The sequence below is a fragment of the Typha angustifolia genome, chromosome 6, assembly GCF_048772165.1.
Source record: "Typha angustifolia cultivar Huaian chromosome 6, ASM4877216v1, whole genome shotgun sequence".
Classification (NCBI taxonomy): Eukaryota; Viridiplantae; Streptophyta; class Magnoliopsida; order Poales; family Typhaceae; genus Typha; species Typha angustifolia.
The window spans coordinates 10,125,627-10,140,977 of record NC_133244.1 but is presented as its reverse complement, the minus strand read 5'-3'; the positions used below and the strand labels follow the sequence as shown (position 1 = coordinate 10,140,977).

The window sequence follows — 15,351 nt, the reverse complement described above, 5'->3', positions numbered from 1 at the left end:
CAAGAGAAAAACGTGAAGAATTACATCTCTCTTCTTATAAATAAAGGCTAGATGACAGAAAAACGTGAAGAATTACATATCAATCACATGGGCAGTTCTGCAATCGATCAATTTGGTGTGACATTCAACCAGTAAGAGATGACAGAAGGTACACAACTCTACCTCGCCATCCTCATGGCACTAATAAGTAAGTTTAAACATATGAGAAACTTCTTTTTTATCTGGTGCTCTCGCAGTACGCTATTGTTCTACTAGTGAGTGCAAATTGCAACCTAGTCGCAATCTCCATGCCTGTGAATTAATGTTACCTCAACTTACGTCTAGGAGGTACTTCTCCGACTCATGCTTCAACGCGAGAAATTTAAAAATATGAGAGAGAGAGAGAGAGAGAGAGAGAGAGAGACCAACATTTTTTTTTAAGAGAACCCGACAATTATCCGTAGCATTTACACATCCAAGATCTGTATGCAAATACAAACAATTGTTTCCTAGACAATCAAACAAACACAACCACCAAGCAAAGTTTTTCCCCTGTAAACAATTTTGGGTACAGACATAAAACTTGTCTCAACGGAAGCATAATTCAAAACTTCTTCTTTCCAGGTGTTTGAGTTAGCTACTGAATAAGCTGTAGTTAGCTGTATCTTTAGTTCATCCTTAAGTTCCTCCAACAAAGCTGCATTATAGAAAATTTAGCATTAGATATGAAACTAAACACAGCAGCAATTTCTACAGCCTACCATTTATGTTGCTTTAATAAAATGATATTACAGAAAACTCAGCATCATATGCAAAACTACGCATTTAATTTTGCACAAGACACAGCTTTCCTATTATGAATATTGTTATGATAGAAATGTATTAGGCTAACAATAGCCAGAATACTCAGCTGCCCTTCCCTATTATCTGTTTCGCTACAAAAGATAGACCATCTATTTAGTGCATCAATAAATTATTGGATCTTTAGCCCCCCTATTTGTGAGTAATGCTCCAGTAAAATAACTTCAATGCTTAATCAATTATAATCAGCTGACCAAAAGAAAGGGTGTTTGAAATTTCTAGTAATACACAAAAGGCAATCTCCCATGCACACTTGTCCCATACTTGTCCTAAATGGAGCAGATGATATCTATGAGCAGCAGCAAGAGCGCATCGATTTTTTGTCTATCTAAGCAAACCTGATATCAGGACTAGATTCTAGTTCCACTCGCTGACTTCACCTCAGCAGCCACATGTTTATAAAAGAGCTATCAAACTTTTCTTACATGCGGCTTGACAATGTAACGGCAATAGCCTAGTAATGGGGATAAGGGTGAGGATCTCTTTCACCGTATATTGGTGGGTGGCTGGGAGCCTAGTGCAGCTGATCTGCTGTAAAGAGTAGCTCTAGACTTTCCAACAATGAGTTCTAATATCACTTGTTAAAGAAAGAAGAGAGCTCGAACAAATGAAACAGACACAATGAATCCCTATTGAACTAAAATAATCTGGTAGACTCATACCTAATAGTATATATCTGTTCTTTTCAATCTACTTTTCATTATATGCTCTTCACGCATGATTTCTGGATTAGATGAAAATGGCTCCAAATGTAAAACTGTGTAGCTCAAAGAAATTGTCATATTTTCATTGGAGTTTGAAAGCCAATTATAAATTCACAAAAGATCTAACATAAGAATGCACCCACTGTTACATGCAAAATGAATCAAAGATGGCAATAAGTATTGGCACAAATTAGTCTTGTCGACAAATAATTGAGTTCCGGAATTATCAGCAAACTCAATGTTCAGCCAGCCCACATGATATAAGCAATGGAAGTAGATGGGTCAAACAAATCAGAGTTTGGTCCTCCAAACGGACTTATCTAAGCAAAAATTACAATTGATTTGGTTAATATAGTACATTATGGGTGGATGAACACAGACGAAATTGCCAATATGAGTTATCAACTTCATCATCAGAACACAAACATGCAGACGACAGTAAATAGGTGGACAAAAAATTATTAGAGTGAGAATAGCATTATGCATTATGCATGAAGGGGATGAAGGAAAACAGAGTGGGGATGTGCATAATGAGACTAGCGTTATAGTGGATGAATGGAAGAGGTTAGACTTACTCAGTGGTTGAGACGGGCCCTCCAAACGAGATCGACGGCTCACTGCTGCTCCTCTGAGGCCTTGTGGACAAGACACCAGGTTGAGCCGGAGCTGGACGGAACAGATGGCCAGGTGATCTCTTCCGGTCCTTGGGAAACCGGAAGATGCTCGATGAAGCCTCATCGTCCTCTCTGGCAAGAGCTGGAAACGCCGGACCGGCCGACCAGAAGTGGTTCCGCTGCGATTGCGACAAGGAAGAGGGGTGATCGACCTGTGACGATGCAGCAGAATCTTAACCGTCAGAGTCACATAGCATTCTAGATCCCGGGATTGGGGGGGCAAACAAGAAACGCAGGTATGTAAGCTTTAGATTACTGAATTGAAGAGCAAAAATGCCTATAAATTGGAACTTCGATCATGGAATTACTATCTGACGACGCGTTTAATTCTTCGAAATAAACTACATTATTATTCGTTTTCTCATTCAAACTAATAGAACGATGAAACTGAGAAAAAAGAAGGGAAATTATAAGAAAATAATTCAAGGAGATTTCTTATATATATATATATAAAATTTCTGAGTAAAACAGCTTGTAGACAATGGGGCAAAAACGCAACAAATCATCATATTTCTTTCCCCATAGGGTTTTGTTTTCAATTTTCGAGTTCAAGAAGAGGAATATATGGATGAAATAGATCGGAACCATCTTTCAAAGGCAAAAGCCGTAAGGGTATAAGGAAGAAAAATAAATCAAAACAATCTAGAGAAGTAGAGAAGAAGATAACGATGAGGCGGTCTTCTACCTGGGAGGCGAGATCAGCATTATCTCGCATCCGCTTCAACGATGACGACCCCCTCGCTCCACTTCTTTGGCACTCGATCCGGATCGACGACTCCTCGCTGCTGCTAGAGCTCGAGGAACTCGCCACCGGAGGCGGCGGTGACCACGGCACCACCTGGTTCTCCCCGTCTCCCTCCTCCATGTCCTCCTCCTCTTCCTCCTCTTCTTCTGATTCAACTTCTTCTTCCTCCCCCTCCTCCTCCTCGCCGGCACCTCCTTCTGCCTCATCGTCTCTTCTGGGGCAGCACCGCTCGCAGAGCGAGACGGTGGGACCGAGACGAGCGCCGGAGGCGCGCCACGGTGTCGGTGACTGGCACGTGCGGCAGAGGAGGACACGAGAATGGCGCGCGACGAGGAAGTTGGCGCCGTGGACCCTGGAGTCGCAGTCCCAGCACAGCATCGCCTCATCCGACTCGCAGTACATCCGCGCCACCCCCGAGCACAGCTCGCACCCCTTCTTCTTCCTCCCGCTCCCATCCATCGCTAATCGAAATCCCTCTTCTTTGGCTGCTGCTGCTGCTGCTTCTCCTCCTCCTCCGCTGCTCATAATAATAAGCTTTGCCTCGGATGCTAAAGAGTTTGGGGAAGGTCCAAAGCGTCCGGAAAACGAAGTCGGGTGTGGAGTTGCTCCCATTTATTATTTCCGAAAGACGGGCGATGCATTCTGGTCACCGCAACAGTAGCCTTACCTACCGTAAGTTAATATCTCACGACCTAATCACCTTGAATTAATATTAAATAAAATTTTCTAATATATATGTAATGTGAATACAACAATAAAGATAGATACTAAAACAAAATGCGGTAAGCTTAGTATTAACTTCACCGTGAAGGGTTATGTGGGAGGGGCAGCACCGTCATTTACCATATGGTATCCACTGCTACGCACCTGACCTCTCTCATTCTCGAGCCCTGTTTCCCCAACGAAGTAAGCTCAGCGCTTGCCTCGTACATACACGTGTCGCTCTCCCATGCGTTTAGGATTCCTTGGTCTTCCTTGCATCCGCTCTCCCCCCACTCCCCCTCTAGTCGGTCCCACACACCCTCCCCCAGGCCCCAGATTTTTCCTTTCCTTTTTCTTCCCACCCACCCATACGATACGATGACGTGGACTCAGCTGCCCGGCGAGATTCCAGGAGTCCTACGTGTCTGGTCGTCCGCCACGGCAGAGATCGCGAAACGTGGGCCGCATCTTAAGCCCATCTCCTCGCGGGACCACCAAAACCTCCCCAAGGACCCCAACTCTAGTCTATCCTGATGATACTTTTCCTTCTCTCTCTACTCTCTAGTCGTCTCTATGGGTAGAATAGTAGGAATGCTTTTTATTAATTAATATTATGATGATTTTGATTATATACTAACTAAAAGGGTGGATAAAAAAAGAAAACGTGTGGCGAGGAAGCGATGCCCCCTCGTGGCGTGATGAGGGCCACCATTGAGAGCATATAATGGGGGGTGATCTGATCTCCAAGCTACTGCTGAGGTGGATGGCCCACGTGAAGTTGCCACCATGGACGTCAGGTACCTCGCCACCTCGTATTATATGATACATCCAGATATTTTCGCACATCACATCACCAGTTCACCATCAATTAATTAATTGACTCTGGATTTCATGCATATTGGACCCTAATATAATATATATATTCAACTAGAACTCCAATCTTATTAAATTACTCTGGGGTTCCATGCAAGAATACCAGTTGGTGGTGCCCAACGACGTGGTGAAACGAACGGCGGATCTCCCTCCGAGCAGTGGGGGCAATTTTCAACCACGAAAGTAGAGTAGTCGTACCAATGAATCGATGGATCCCCTGGTCATTCGTATCCATCCAGCGGTTGGGAAAAATATCTGTCATTTAATTATGGGGGAGAGTAGAGAAGATATACTTGTGGTGAGGAGGCAAGACAAGAAAAGATTGAGATTGGGATTGGGTTGGTTCAGTGAATTGGGTCACCGGAGAATAAAGCATACCACCGCATGGCATCAAGTTTTTGGGTTTGGGCCGGGCCCACGAAGTAGTTAGCCACACAAAAAGAAGAACAATTACATTTTTTTTTAATTTAAAAATAAAATAAAAGAGACGGGTGTGACACGCTCATACACGCACTTTGGGGATGATGGGATGGGAACGTTGGATTGGCAAATGAGCATGGGGTTGATTGGGCTGGTCGGACTATTTGTAGTGTAATTCTTATTCATAATTTGGAACGGATCAAATAGTGACAACAATTTTATATATTTTATTAAAAAAAAATTATCTTCATTCATTAACTTGGTATTCACGTACAGATAGAGATTACAGAACCCTAATAATCCTTATTTTTAGCAGGATAATGAGTTCAATTGGATGGACAATTTAAACACGTCACGGAAAACTTGGATCTAGAAATAAGATATAGCGAAAAAATATGTAATCCATTTGACGCCCTCATTCTTATGCATCCAACAAGGATGGTGACATGGCAAGTGGGAAGTCTTCTAACATAACATTTAGCCTGAAATAGAATCCGCCTCCAAAACATAATATATCAAAGGGGCTTGTTTTGTTTTTCAGGAAAGTAGTCATGGGCCGAATGAATAAAAGCCCTCCAGGGTCCAAAAGTTTAACAAAGAAACGAGTTTGATTTTTCAAACAGGAAACAGGAAATTGAAAATCCAAACTTAAATTAAAATTTGAAGGGAATATGATACACAGGCACAGCACCCAACAACTGGAGAAGAAGAAGAAGAGAAGCGAAACTAAGCTAGACCTACCTACCTACCTACCTACCTACCTACCATTCGAGAAGCAAAATATTAAGAATGGATTAATTTTAACTAAGACCAAAGCAGGTAAACAAGTCAAGAGCTTCTCCGACGACGACGCTCTCAGTGGAGGCATTCATCAACTCCGGGCTCAACCTGACCATGAGGACGCAAAACTCCATCTGGTCGAGAGCACCGTCACCATCCATGTCTCCCTCCCTCACCATCCCCACGAGCTCCTCGTCATTCAAGCCTTGGAGCCCCAACGTCGCCGCGTTCCTCTTCAGGCTCTCGAAGGTGATCAAACCCCTCCTCGGATCCATCAGCAGCTGGAACCCTTTGCACAGCTCCTCCATCAGTCCCTCCTCTCCCAGCCTCTCCGCCATCTGAGGTAAATAGTCCTCAAACCCAAAGGATGATGATTCATTTGCCATTACTATTAATCTTATCTTATCCGAAACAAAAGGATAGCGATTTCCTTAATAAATGGATATCCAATGGTTGGAAAAGGAAAGGGAGTTGCGAGGGGTTTATATAGATAGGATGGAAGAATAAGAAGGAAGAGGAGGAAGAATCGAAAGAGGTGTTGTTGGATGGAAGTTGCCATGGATACCTCCAACTAAGGTACAGAGAGAAGGGGGGCGTGTGTGTGTGTATGTGTATAAGCTTTTAAAAGTGCTTGTAGGCGGGGGATTTGAGAGGAAGTTGCTATGGAAGTTGCATTGGGTTTTCCTTTCATTTGCATGCCCTCTACCCTCTAGTGTACAAAAATTTTAATTTTATTTTGTCTTTTTAAAAAGTCTAGTTTGTTAAAGAATAAAAAATCAAAATTACAAAAGAGTAAAAGAGGCCCAACATGTTACTAATAATATTATTTTTTTTCCTGATTTGTGGTTAATAATTTATATATATATATATATATATATATATATATATAACTGAGGCAAGGCTACAGTGTGAGTTGGGCTTTGGTTGGGGGAAGGCATCCCCCATCTCCACACACACACAAAAAAAAAAAAAAAAAAAAAAAAGGCTGCAAAATGACGTTGGCTTTTAGCAGTGATTGTAGAACTGAGACACTGCGCCACAGTATCCTTCACCGCCCTCAACGAATCCAAAGTTATGTCTAGTCTCCTCCGTCCGTATCATATCCTTGACCCTCAAAAACCTAGCAAGTTCCTAGTCGATTCTACAAAATTTGAAAAGAGAATAAGCTCTTCCTTTTCTTTTCTCTCTCTCTCTCTCTCCTTTTATTTCCCCTTTAAATTAAATTAGCACTCAATTCCTACTTTTTAAGCTAGCTAGCTCCTAATATTTTTAATTAAAGACAGGTTGCGATAAAAAGTACCGGATATTGTAACCTTTGCGAACCGACAATGTAGACAGAATTTGACAAAGTCCACGGATTTTAGTTAGTTAGACAGCCATTAGATGTTAACAACCGACTAAGTAGATGAGATACCCAACCCAATTGTGTGAAAGGAAGAAGATTTCGCCTATAAGCAATTAATGGCATCTTATCTTATGCCTGGCATCATCGACTCTCGATCCTATTCCTAGGTTGATTACCGAACAAGAAACATGTCGCTGTTTAACCTTTTTTTTTCTTAATATGGACCAAGGCATCCCGGATAAATGGCATATATTATATAGGACTAGGACTCTAGGAGCCAAGTTAAAATCATTTCTATAGTTGTGATTCGGTCCTGGTGATGACGACGGCGTTGATAGATTGGTATTGTCATTTAGATTAAAGTCGCATCCTTGACTTGTCTCTTGGTATCTATTATACGCATGAGGAACGTGTTGATCCACTGCTGCTCACTATTACTAGAGTCAATTATTATTAGTCTTTAGCATCCATCACCTTCTTTAGCCCCCCAAATTTGATATTTGATATTTGATATTTGACAAATGAATGGATGATCTTTCTTAGCAAGACTTGTGTTGATGATATCATTGCTCTTATCTTCTTTTACAAAACAAGAGCAAAACAAAAGGCATAAGCTTGAGGTCTTTTTGGATCCACCATGTCCCTCTGCACTTACTTCTTGGTGAAGTGGATCGCAAAACGAAGAGGTAATATGATTTAACACCCATCTCTCTCTCACTCTCTCTCATTCATTCTTCCATTACAAATAGAGTAATCCTATGCTTATATTGTATGGAAGAAACATCATTAATTTTATAGTTTTTAGAGGATATCTATATATATAACGAAGAAATATACCGACTCAGAGAGCTTCTGACGCCGTACGCACTCCATAAATTGTTTTCACATGGACATTTTGAATCCAATGTTAAAGTTTGAAGAAGCAGGGGACCCAGATTTAATTTTTCACTAAGAAAAGATGTCGCCATATAAAAAGATCATATAATTTTATATATTTATTTATTTTCTTCTAACTAGATTCCTTTGTCTGTTTATAGGAGCCAGAAAGCAAAAGGAAGGCTCGACCAGTAAAGGAACAGCGGCAGTTTCTTCTTTATCTTGGGATATGGTTGGAAATGAGATAGAAGATGAAATAGGAGGTATTGACTCACGCCTATTTAGTTTCAAAACAATAGCAGCAGCAACAGACAACTTTGACAACAAAAACAAGCTTGGACGAGGAGGATTTGGTCCAGTTTATAAGGTAGATATATGTCCTTCAGCTCACAACTTATCCCACTCAAGTGAATGAGCATTTTGACCGATGAAATGATGCTTTAATTTTACCAGGGAAGTCTTTTAGATGGACAAGACATAGCTGTAAAGAGACTCTCCAAGCTCTCTGCACAAGGAGCCATGGAGTTCAAGAATGAGGTGGAGTTGATATCCAAACTTCAACACAGGAATCTGGTGAAGCTTTTGGGTTGCTGTATCTGTGGAGAAGAGAAACTGTTGGTCTATGAACTCATGGCAAACAAGAGTTTAGATGCATTTCTGTTTGGTTGGTTTTCTTCTCCTATGCATCTGCTATCAGATTAAGATTCTGCATAGACATCATGACTAGCAACAACAACAACAACAACAACAACAACAACAACAAAAAAATGACACGTTATAACATCTTTCTTTCCTAACTACTCAAAAGTGTTAGAAAGAAGAGAATACCAACACGAAGATGTTGTAAGCATGCATTAAAGTATGCTTCATCATATTATGAAACTGCAATTTTTCTAAAGATACAACAACAGTGTCAATATGAAGCTAACTCTAACCTAGGTGTAGTTTTCAATCTACTATTTCTATGTTTGCCTAATAAGAATGTAATTCACGAATTGGTTAGATGACACCAATCGAAGGAAATTAGACTGGAATAGGCGCTGCAACATCATTGAAGGGATAGCTCGAGGATTGCTCTATCTGCATAGGGATTCTAGATTGAAGATAATACATCGAGATCTGAAGGCCAGTAATGTTTTACTTGACGACCGATTTAACCCAAAAATATCAGACTTTGGCATGGCACGGATGTTTGGGGGAGATCAGAATCACGAAACAACAAAGAGAGTTGTTGGAACAATGTAAGTCATATTCCACGTGACTGCTTACAGAAAAGATTTTCCACAGCATATTGATTTACTGAAGGTTTGATATGTCAGCGATTGAGAGAAAAGCTCTGTCGTGAGTCGTGACTCAAAAACATCATTCATACGTATATAGAGCTACTGTGTCAAAGTTCACTACTTAACTGCCATAAAATAATTCATTGCAGTGGCTACATGTCCCCCGAGTATGCAATGGAAGGGCAAATTTCTGAAAAATCCGATGTTTTCAGCTTCGGTGTGTTGCTTCTGGAGATTGTGAGTGGTAAGAGGAACAACAAATTTCTCAACGATGATGAAGCTCTGAACCTCTTGGGCTATGTAAGTCACTGAATTATATCTTTCCTCAATACTGATGCAGAAAAAAAGAAAAGAAGGAATGCTTATCTGAAAACTGATACATGAAAGGTTTTTAATTTTGCAGGCATGGACATTATGGAAGGAAAAGAGAGTCCTTGAATTGGTTGATCCTTCCTTAGGTGACTCATGGCCTCAGATGGAAGTGTTTAAATGCATCAAAATAGGACTTCTTTGTGTGCAGGAGTATCCAGTAGACAGGCCAACCATGTCTCTGGTGGTCAAAATGTTGAGTAGTGATACAACTCTTCCTGCTCCAAAACAGGCTGCTTTCTTTGGAGGACGAAGCCCCTCCTTCTCAATCTCATCAATGGAATACACCGACACATCTTCTACAAATGGTGCCGCTAAAACCAATACAGAGATCAACTAGTTTCATGCAAGCCACAATATGTCAGTAAGTTCGGTTTAAGTCTCCAACTTCAGATGTTATGAATTTACAAGTCTTGGTTGTTAATTTGTAGCTGAAGATTTGGTGGGAGGGCTTGTATTGTAGCTCCTTCAAGTTGCTTGACTTGTATGCTGTTATAATATTAACTATTAAGCACACTTTTTTTTTTTTTTTTTTTAATTTTTTGACAAAATATTAACTACTGATGTCTTCGATCTAGCTTCTATTAGAGGTCAGTAGCTGGTGATCCGAACCAACGAAACCCGATTGCTTTGCTTTGCTTTGATTTATGCTTCTAAATCGATCAGGCTTTGAGATATGCATAACAGTTGCACTCATATGGTTGCTATCAGCAAGTACAACTAATAATGAACAATTCTGAGCATCTTAGGGACAAAAACTGGCACCATCCATTTGTTTTCAGGTCCGGAACTATTTAAAAGAGAGAGACAGCTATCAAGAAAACCATATGATACAGTTTGATTTTATAATAATGCAGCAGAACAACAATGCTGGGAAACTTAGCAGCAGCCATAACCTTGTTTCCTTTTTTCTAATAAGATTGCAGCGCTGCTTGCAAGATAAAGGATAGAAAGTAGATCTGATCTACAACTCAATCTTCATTTTCTTAGAGAATTATTTGAACATACTCAGATCAAACAAGGATATTTCTGAAACACAAATATACATTCATTGTGATAAATTCCTGAAAATGAGAATGGCAGCATAATGTTACCTCAAGGGAGAAACAAAGGATGCTGTTCTTGGAATTCTGCGCAAGTGATAAGAGAACGCTAAACAAATACCACCAATAACATCTCCACAATTTCCGAAATATTTAGCTTTGGAAAGATTCACGGACATGGCAAACTGAATATATTCTCTTAAGTGATGACCTGGACCAAGGAAATAACTAATGGAACTAGTACTTCAATAAAAAAATGGCGGAGCTTGATACATGAGCCTTGATTACTTAATTGATGACCCTTACCAGGATAACATATATGTAGAATCTGAATCAATATGGTTGCTATGAGCAGGTACAACAGGGCAAATAAGTTGATGAGCATCTGAGAGACAACCATAGACAAGAACAGCAATGCCATGCAAGTATGCCATTATAATACTTTGTTGTTGCATATGCTCTGGTAGCTGCTAATAGATCCAGCAGAAGAACATTGCTGACCATCTTGGTAGCAGCCACTGACAAATTTCATTTTCTAATGAGATCTTATCTTTCAAGGTAATGGCACCAAGGAATAGAAAAAAAAAAAAAAAAAAAACTTCATCAGTATGGTACCAATCTTATCTTGGTAATGCTATCTATTCTATTGATATAAATTGCAAATTTGATGAAAACTTGCTCTCTTTTTTTCCTTAACAACACCACTAGGATTGAACATATCGAACTGCACTTAAAGTTCATTATAAGCCTAAAGTTAAGCAAATATTTGAAGGTTTGTTCTCATTTGATCAGCGAATAATTCAAAGAACGCCAACATGTTAGCCATATCAATCTGCTGCTCCTAAATACTAGAGTTATGCTTCCACATAGAATCTTGATCACTCTTATTACGGATGGACATCCTAAAGGTGCAGAAGATTTTCATAATTACAAAAAAAGAGAAAGTAACTATGAAATAATGTGCCATAAAAACCTTTGCTCAGTCCTCTGATTTCATCGCTTAAACAAGAACAAATAATGCCCAGATCACATCAAAAGAGAAAAAGTTCCAACACACCTTTAGCATTATGCCTATTTAATTATGGGGCTGCAATACGTAAGTAACAACAAGACCAATACAAAGATGTCCATTGCATTAGGACTTCGGTTAGGAAATATGTAGAGAAACATCATCACATCCAACAATGATTTGTATGTCGTAATTTCACTACAAAACCATAATTTTATTCGCATTCCCAATTAAATTATTCGACCAGATTTCACATAAACATCAAAAGAGACATCCAAAGAGTTGCATTTCTGTGAAATTTTTGTTCCGGTTTCCAATTAATGTATAGCATGAACATCAAAACCCATCAACCAAATCAGTCGACGGATCATCTCATACGCCCCCCGGATTCCTCCCGTTTCATTACATAAAAGAAAAAGAAGAAAGAAGAAAGAAGAAAGAAGAAAGAAGAATAGGTCAGCTCATGAAACCCACACCAAACACTTGCCTGAAACCCTCATCAAGCCACCTCCTTGGGCCCTCCATCAACTCCGGACTCAGCCTCACCATCAACACGCAGAACTCCTTCTCGTTCAGAGCCCCATCCCCGTCGAGGTCTCCCTCCGTCAGCATTCCTCTCAACTCATCGTCCCCCAAGCCCTCGAGCCCCAACAACGCCGAGTTCCGCTTCAAGCTATCGAAAGTTATGAGCTCCCGCCTCGGATCCATCAACAGACGAAACCCATTGCAGAGCTCCTCCATTAGTCCCTCTTCTCCGAGTTTCTCCGCCATGACGGGAAGGAAATCCTCGAATTCGACTGGTCTCTGAGCCATGTGTGAAGGAAAGGGGAAGTGGGTCTTTGGATATTGAGGTGGGGAAAGTGGGAGAGGAGGGTTAAATAGGGGAAGAGGAAGGGAGGGGCCATCGGTGACAGCACAGAGCGGGCTAGGATTCCGCTGGTGGAAGAAAGAGAGAAGAAGATCCCCAAGATCTTTCCAAGAAGGTGCGAATAGATCAAATTATAAATTAAAATAGGTCGGTCTTAATATATATAATTTCTGCCTTTTGTGGGTGGTGATTTGCAAAAAAAAAAAGAAAAACAATAATCCCAATCTTTAGAAAAGAAAAGAGAGAAAATAATAATAATAATAATAAAGAGAGAGATTAGGAGGACGTGTGGTAATTGAGTAATAGTTGGTCCTCGGAATTATGTGGAGACTGACTTGGGGAGTCATATCAACTCGTTAGCAGCCATAGCTCATTGCTGGCGTGGCGTCCATGTTTGATAGGCAGCTGTATCTTTATAACCAACCAACTTGTTGAGACTTATTGTATTTCTTCTTCTTCCAACATCTTTTAACTAATAAATAATTATTTCTAAACTTATTAAATTAATAATACTCACCTTAATTATGTTTTTGACTCTTTCAACTAGTATCACTTTGAGCATATGCACCTTCTAAATTAGCTAAGTATATCACGAAAGCTTCTTTCATTACAAATTTCATTAGATAATACAGAAGATCAAAATATAATTAATCCTAATATATAAAAATAATGGTATTTATATTCTTGTGACTTGTTATCCGGGCAAAGACTTATATCTCAGAGAAGTGTATATGGACAGGTCATTAGGGAACTTTGTCTCTTTGCTGCACGGTACCAATTATATTATATTTCAAGAAAGTTTTGAGTAAATAATAGGAAGAAGAATCCTCATTCTTTTTTATGAGATTGTTGTCTACGTTATGACTTTTCGTACGGATTCCTAAGAAAGATCCTTCCTGAGCTTTGGGTATTTTGCTGCAAGGAAGTAGTGGTGATCACTTGCTGGGAAGAATTAAGGATTAATAGTTACTTGATCCAGAATAAGATAAAATAGGAGGAGGCGAGAGAGAGAGAGAGAGAGAGAGAAGGCACTGGTTGTTACTTTGTTTGCGTTTGCAGGCTGGTCCAGACTGCATGTGTAGTAATATTGTTTTTCCACCGGCGAGGATCTAATAAATAAATTATGTGCGTTAATTAAAAGCTAGTAAGGTTCACTCGCCTCTTTGGATCCATTCATAGTACAATCATACTCTCCATAATATGTAGTTTTGGATATGTTCAACGTGCTCAATTGCTGGACAAAATGCCATGGGTCGATTCATGTACCTTTGGATGTGATGGACGTGTGACGCTTTTCTACTATACAAAAGTAAACGAGCATTATTATGTATATATATTTTTCATCTATCACGTCCAATCATCATAAGGTATACCATAGCTACTTATCCCATCAATGAAATGCCCCCTGTCCCACTCAATTATTGGTCAACAATTACTCATCTAATTATCTCTCTGCCTTTTTGTTTCTTTATGACCAGAAAAAAAAAAATAATTCATCTCTCCACAATGTAATCTAATAATGGTAATTAACTTTGGTTGTAGGCAATTACTTTTTCCTTTCAGCAAATGCAATCCATCTCCCCGTGTCATCCAACTAGTTAGTGCTCAAGACCTTTAATCTCCTTTTGAACAACACTGAGGTAGAATAAAAGGAAGTATATTTGTCAAAAAAAAAACCCTTTATGACTTTTTTTTTTAAAATTTATATTTGCATATATAAATGCACTGTTACGGCAAATAATACTCTTATTATATATGGTTATACGTTTTCTCTTTCTCTCTCTCTCATTTCACCTACTACGTTGCATTTAGTCCACTAAATGTACTCAGGCTCCTGTATTAGTATTAATATAGGAGGAAAAATGAAAAAAAAAAATAGTTGAAATCTTGCAGGAATTTGGTTGAAACTTTTAGATTTGTGGATGCCTATCAATAGTACTAAATGCTCTTTGACTTTTAAAGAGGACCTGCTAGTCAAAATAATATTAACAAAATCACTAGATCTACCATGCACGCACGCCGTGATTCTTTGAGTTTGACCTTCTGTTCATAGTGGCCCTCTTAGTTTCCCACTGCGGCATTGTATATTCGTTACTACGTATAACCCACCAAAGTAGTTCATTGAATTATTATGTTAATTAGAAGCAATGAATGACTCAACTCATGCAGCAATAGTTGAAAAAATAGAGTTAGGTTTGGAAGAAGTTATAATTGTACTTAGCCTTAGAGATTCAAACAATGGCAGCACCATTAGGTGTAGCGGTGTGGGAATTAGGATGCTTGGAGAATAAGATAACAACGATTGGGATTAAGGGAAGAATTAAGTCGTTTTTTTAAATACATAAAGTACTTTTAATCAATCAGGAGCCTAAAATATTTGTACAAATCAATCGCCAAGTGTTTTTTATTTTCCGTCGCACGGTTCGTTCTCGAGAGCCACGTCGGCATGGCCTTTTGTAAGATGATGCTCCAAAACCGCGTTTCCCCGTCGGCCCCGTTGCCGTAGTCGTCTTTGGAATTGGTATCGGATCCGGATAGGACGTACTCCCCTCCAATCCCTCGTAACTCATTGGACAGCGACGTGGTTCGCTGTTATACGGCGGCAGATGATCCTGACACCCTCCTCTCAGTGAGTCATATCGCCGTCTCTCTCATGGCCAGCTGGCACACCTTCTCAAATCTACTGATGCAATTCATTGGCTTCTTATTTATTTTTTTCTTCTTTTTTATAAATAGTGAATAAAACTGCAGCACTAATTTTGCTTTAAATTACTTTTGACTGCCCTTCTTAAGCACACCCCTTTTCTCTCATCAGGAGGA

General features: G+C 39.7%; 4 protein-coding genes and 1 long non-coding RNA gene across 6 annotated transcripts; 1 reads left to right on the top strand and 4 right to left on the bottom strand.

Annotated features, from left to right (window-relative positions):
• Positions 1-389: 389 nt before the first annotated feature.
• LOC140761768 (uncharacterized) lies at positions 390-3,598 on the bottom strand. The gene is made up of 3 exons (XM_073099234.1): positions 2,904-3,598; positions 2,120-2,370; positions 390-676 (listed from the first exon to the last, which is right to left on the bottom strand). Exons 1-3 carry the CDS (start codon positions 3,573-3,575, stop codon positions 658-660), a joined length of 942 nt encoding a protein of 313 aa, XP_072955335.1. The 5' UTR covers positions 3,576-3,598; the 3' UTR covers positions 390-657.
• A 1,994-nt stretch (positions 3,599-5,592) lies between these two features.
• LOC140761007 (calcium-binding protein PBP1-like) lies at positions 5,593-6,600 on the bottom strand. The gene has a single exon (XM_073098165.1). The coding sequence runs from the start codon at positions 6,122-6,124 to the stop codon at positions 5,759-5,761; it is 366 nt and encodes a 121-aa protein (XP_072954266.1). The 5' UTR covers positions 6,125-6,600; the 3' UTR covers positions 5,593-5,758.
• LOC140761005 (cysteine-rich receptor-like protein kinase 10) lies at positions 5,944-10,120 on the top strand. 2 transcript variants are annotated; one of them, XM_073098163.1, is made up of 7 exons: positions 5,945-6,081; positions 7,678-7,769; positions 8,121-8,326; positions 8,413-8,623; positions 8,963-9,200; positions 9,392-9,542; positions 9,646-10,120. In XM_073098163.1, the coding sequence occupies exons 2-7, from the start codon at positions 7,721-7,723 to the stop codon at positions 9,949-9,951; spliced, it is 1,161 nt and encodes a 386-aa protein (XP_072954264.1). In that variant the 5' UTR covers positions 5,945-6,081; positions 7,678-7,720; the 3' UTR covers positions 9,952-10,120. The 2 variants fall into 2 exon arrangements, with proteins under 2 accessions (XP_072954265.1, XP_072954264.1); XM_073098164.1 differs by lacking the exon at positions 7,678-7,769 and having other exon boundaries at positions 5,944-6,081; positions 9,646-10,119.
• On the bottom strand, positions 10,014-12,118 carry LOC140761008 (uncharacterized). The gene is made up of 2 exons (XR_012104528.1): positions 10,961-12,118; positions 10,014-10,865 (listed from the first exon to the last, which is right to left on the bottom strand). It is a non-coding gene; the product is annotated as an uncharacterized lncRNA (long non-coding RNA).
• A 1-nt stretch (position 12,119) lies between these two features.
• Positions 12,120-12,476, bottom strand: LOC140761326 (calcium-binding protein KIC-like). The gene has a single exon (XM_073098603.1). It carries the CDS (start codon positions 12,474-12,476, stop codon positions 12,120-12,122), a length of 357 nt encoding a protein of 118 aa, XP_072954704.1.
• Between the last annotated feature and the right edge of the window lie 2,875 nt (positions 12,477-15,351).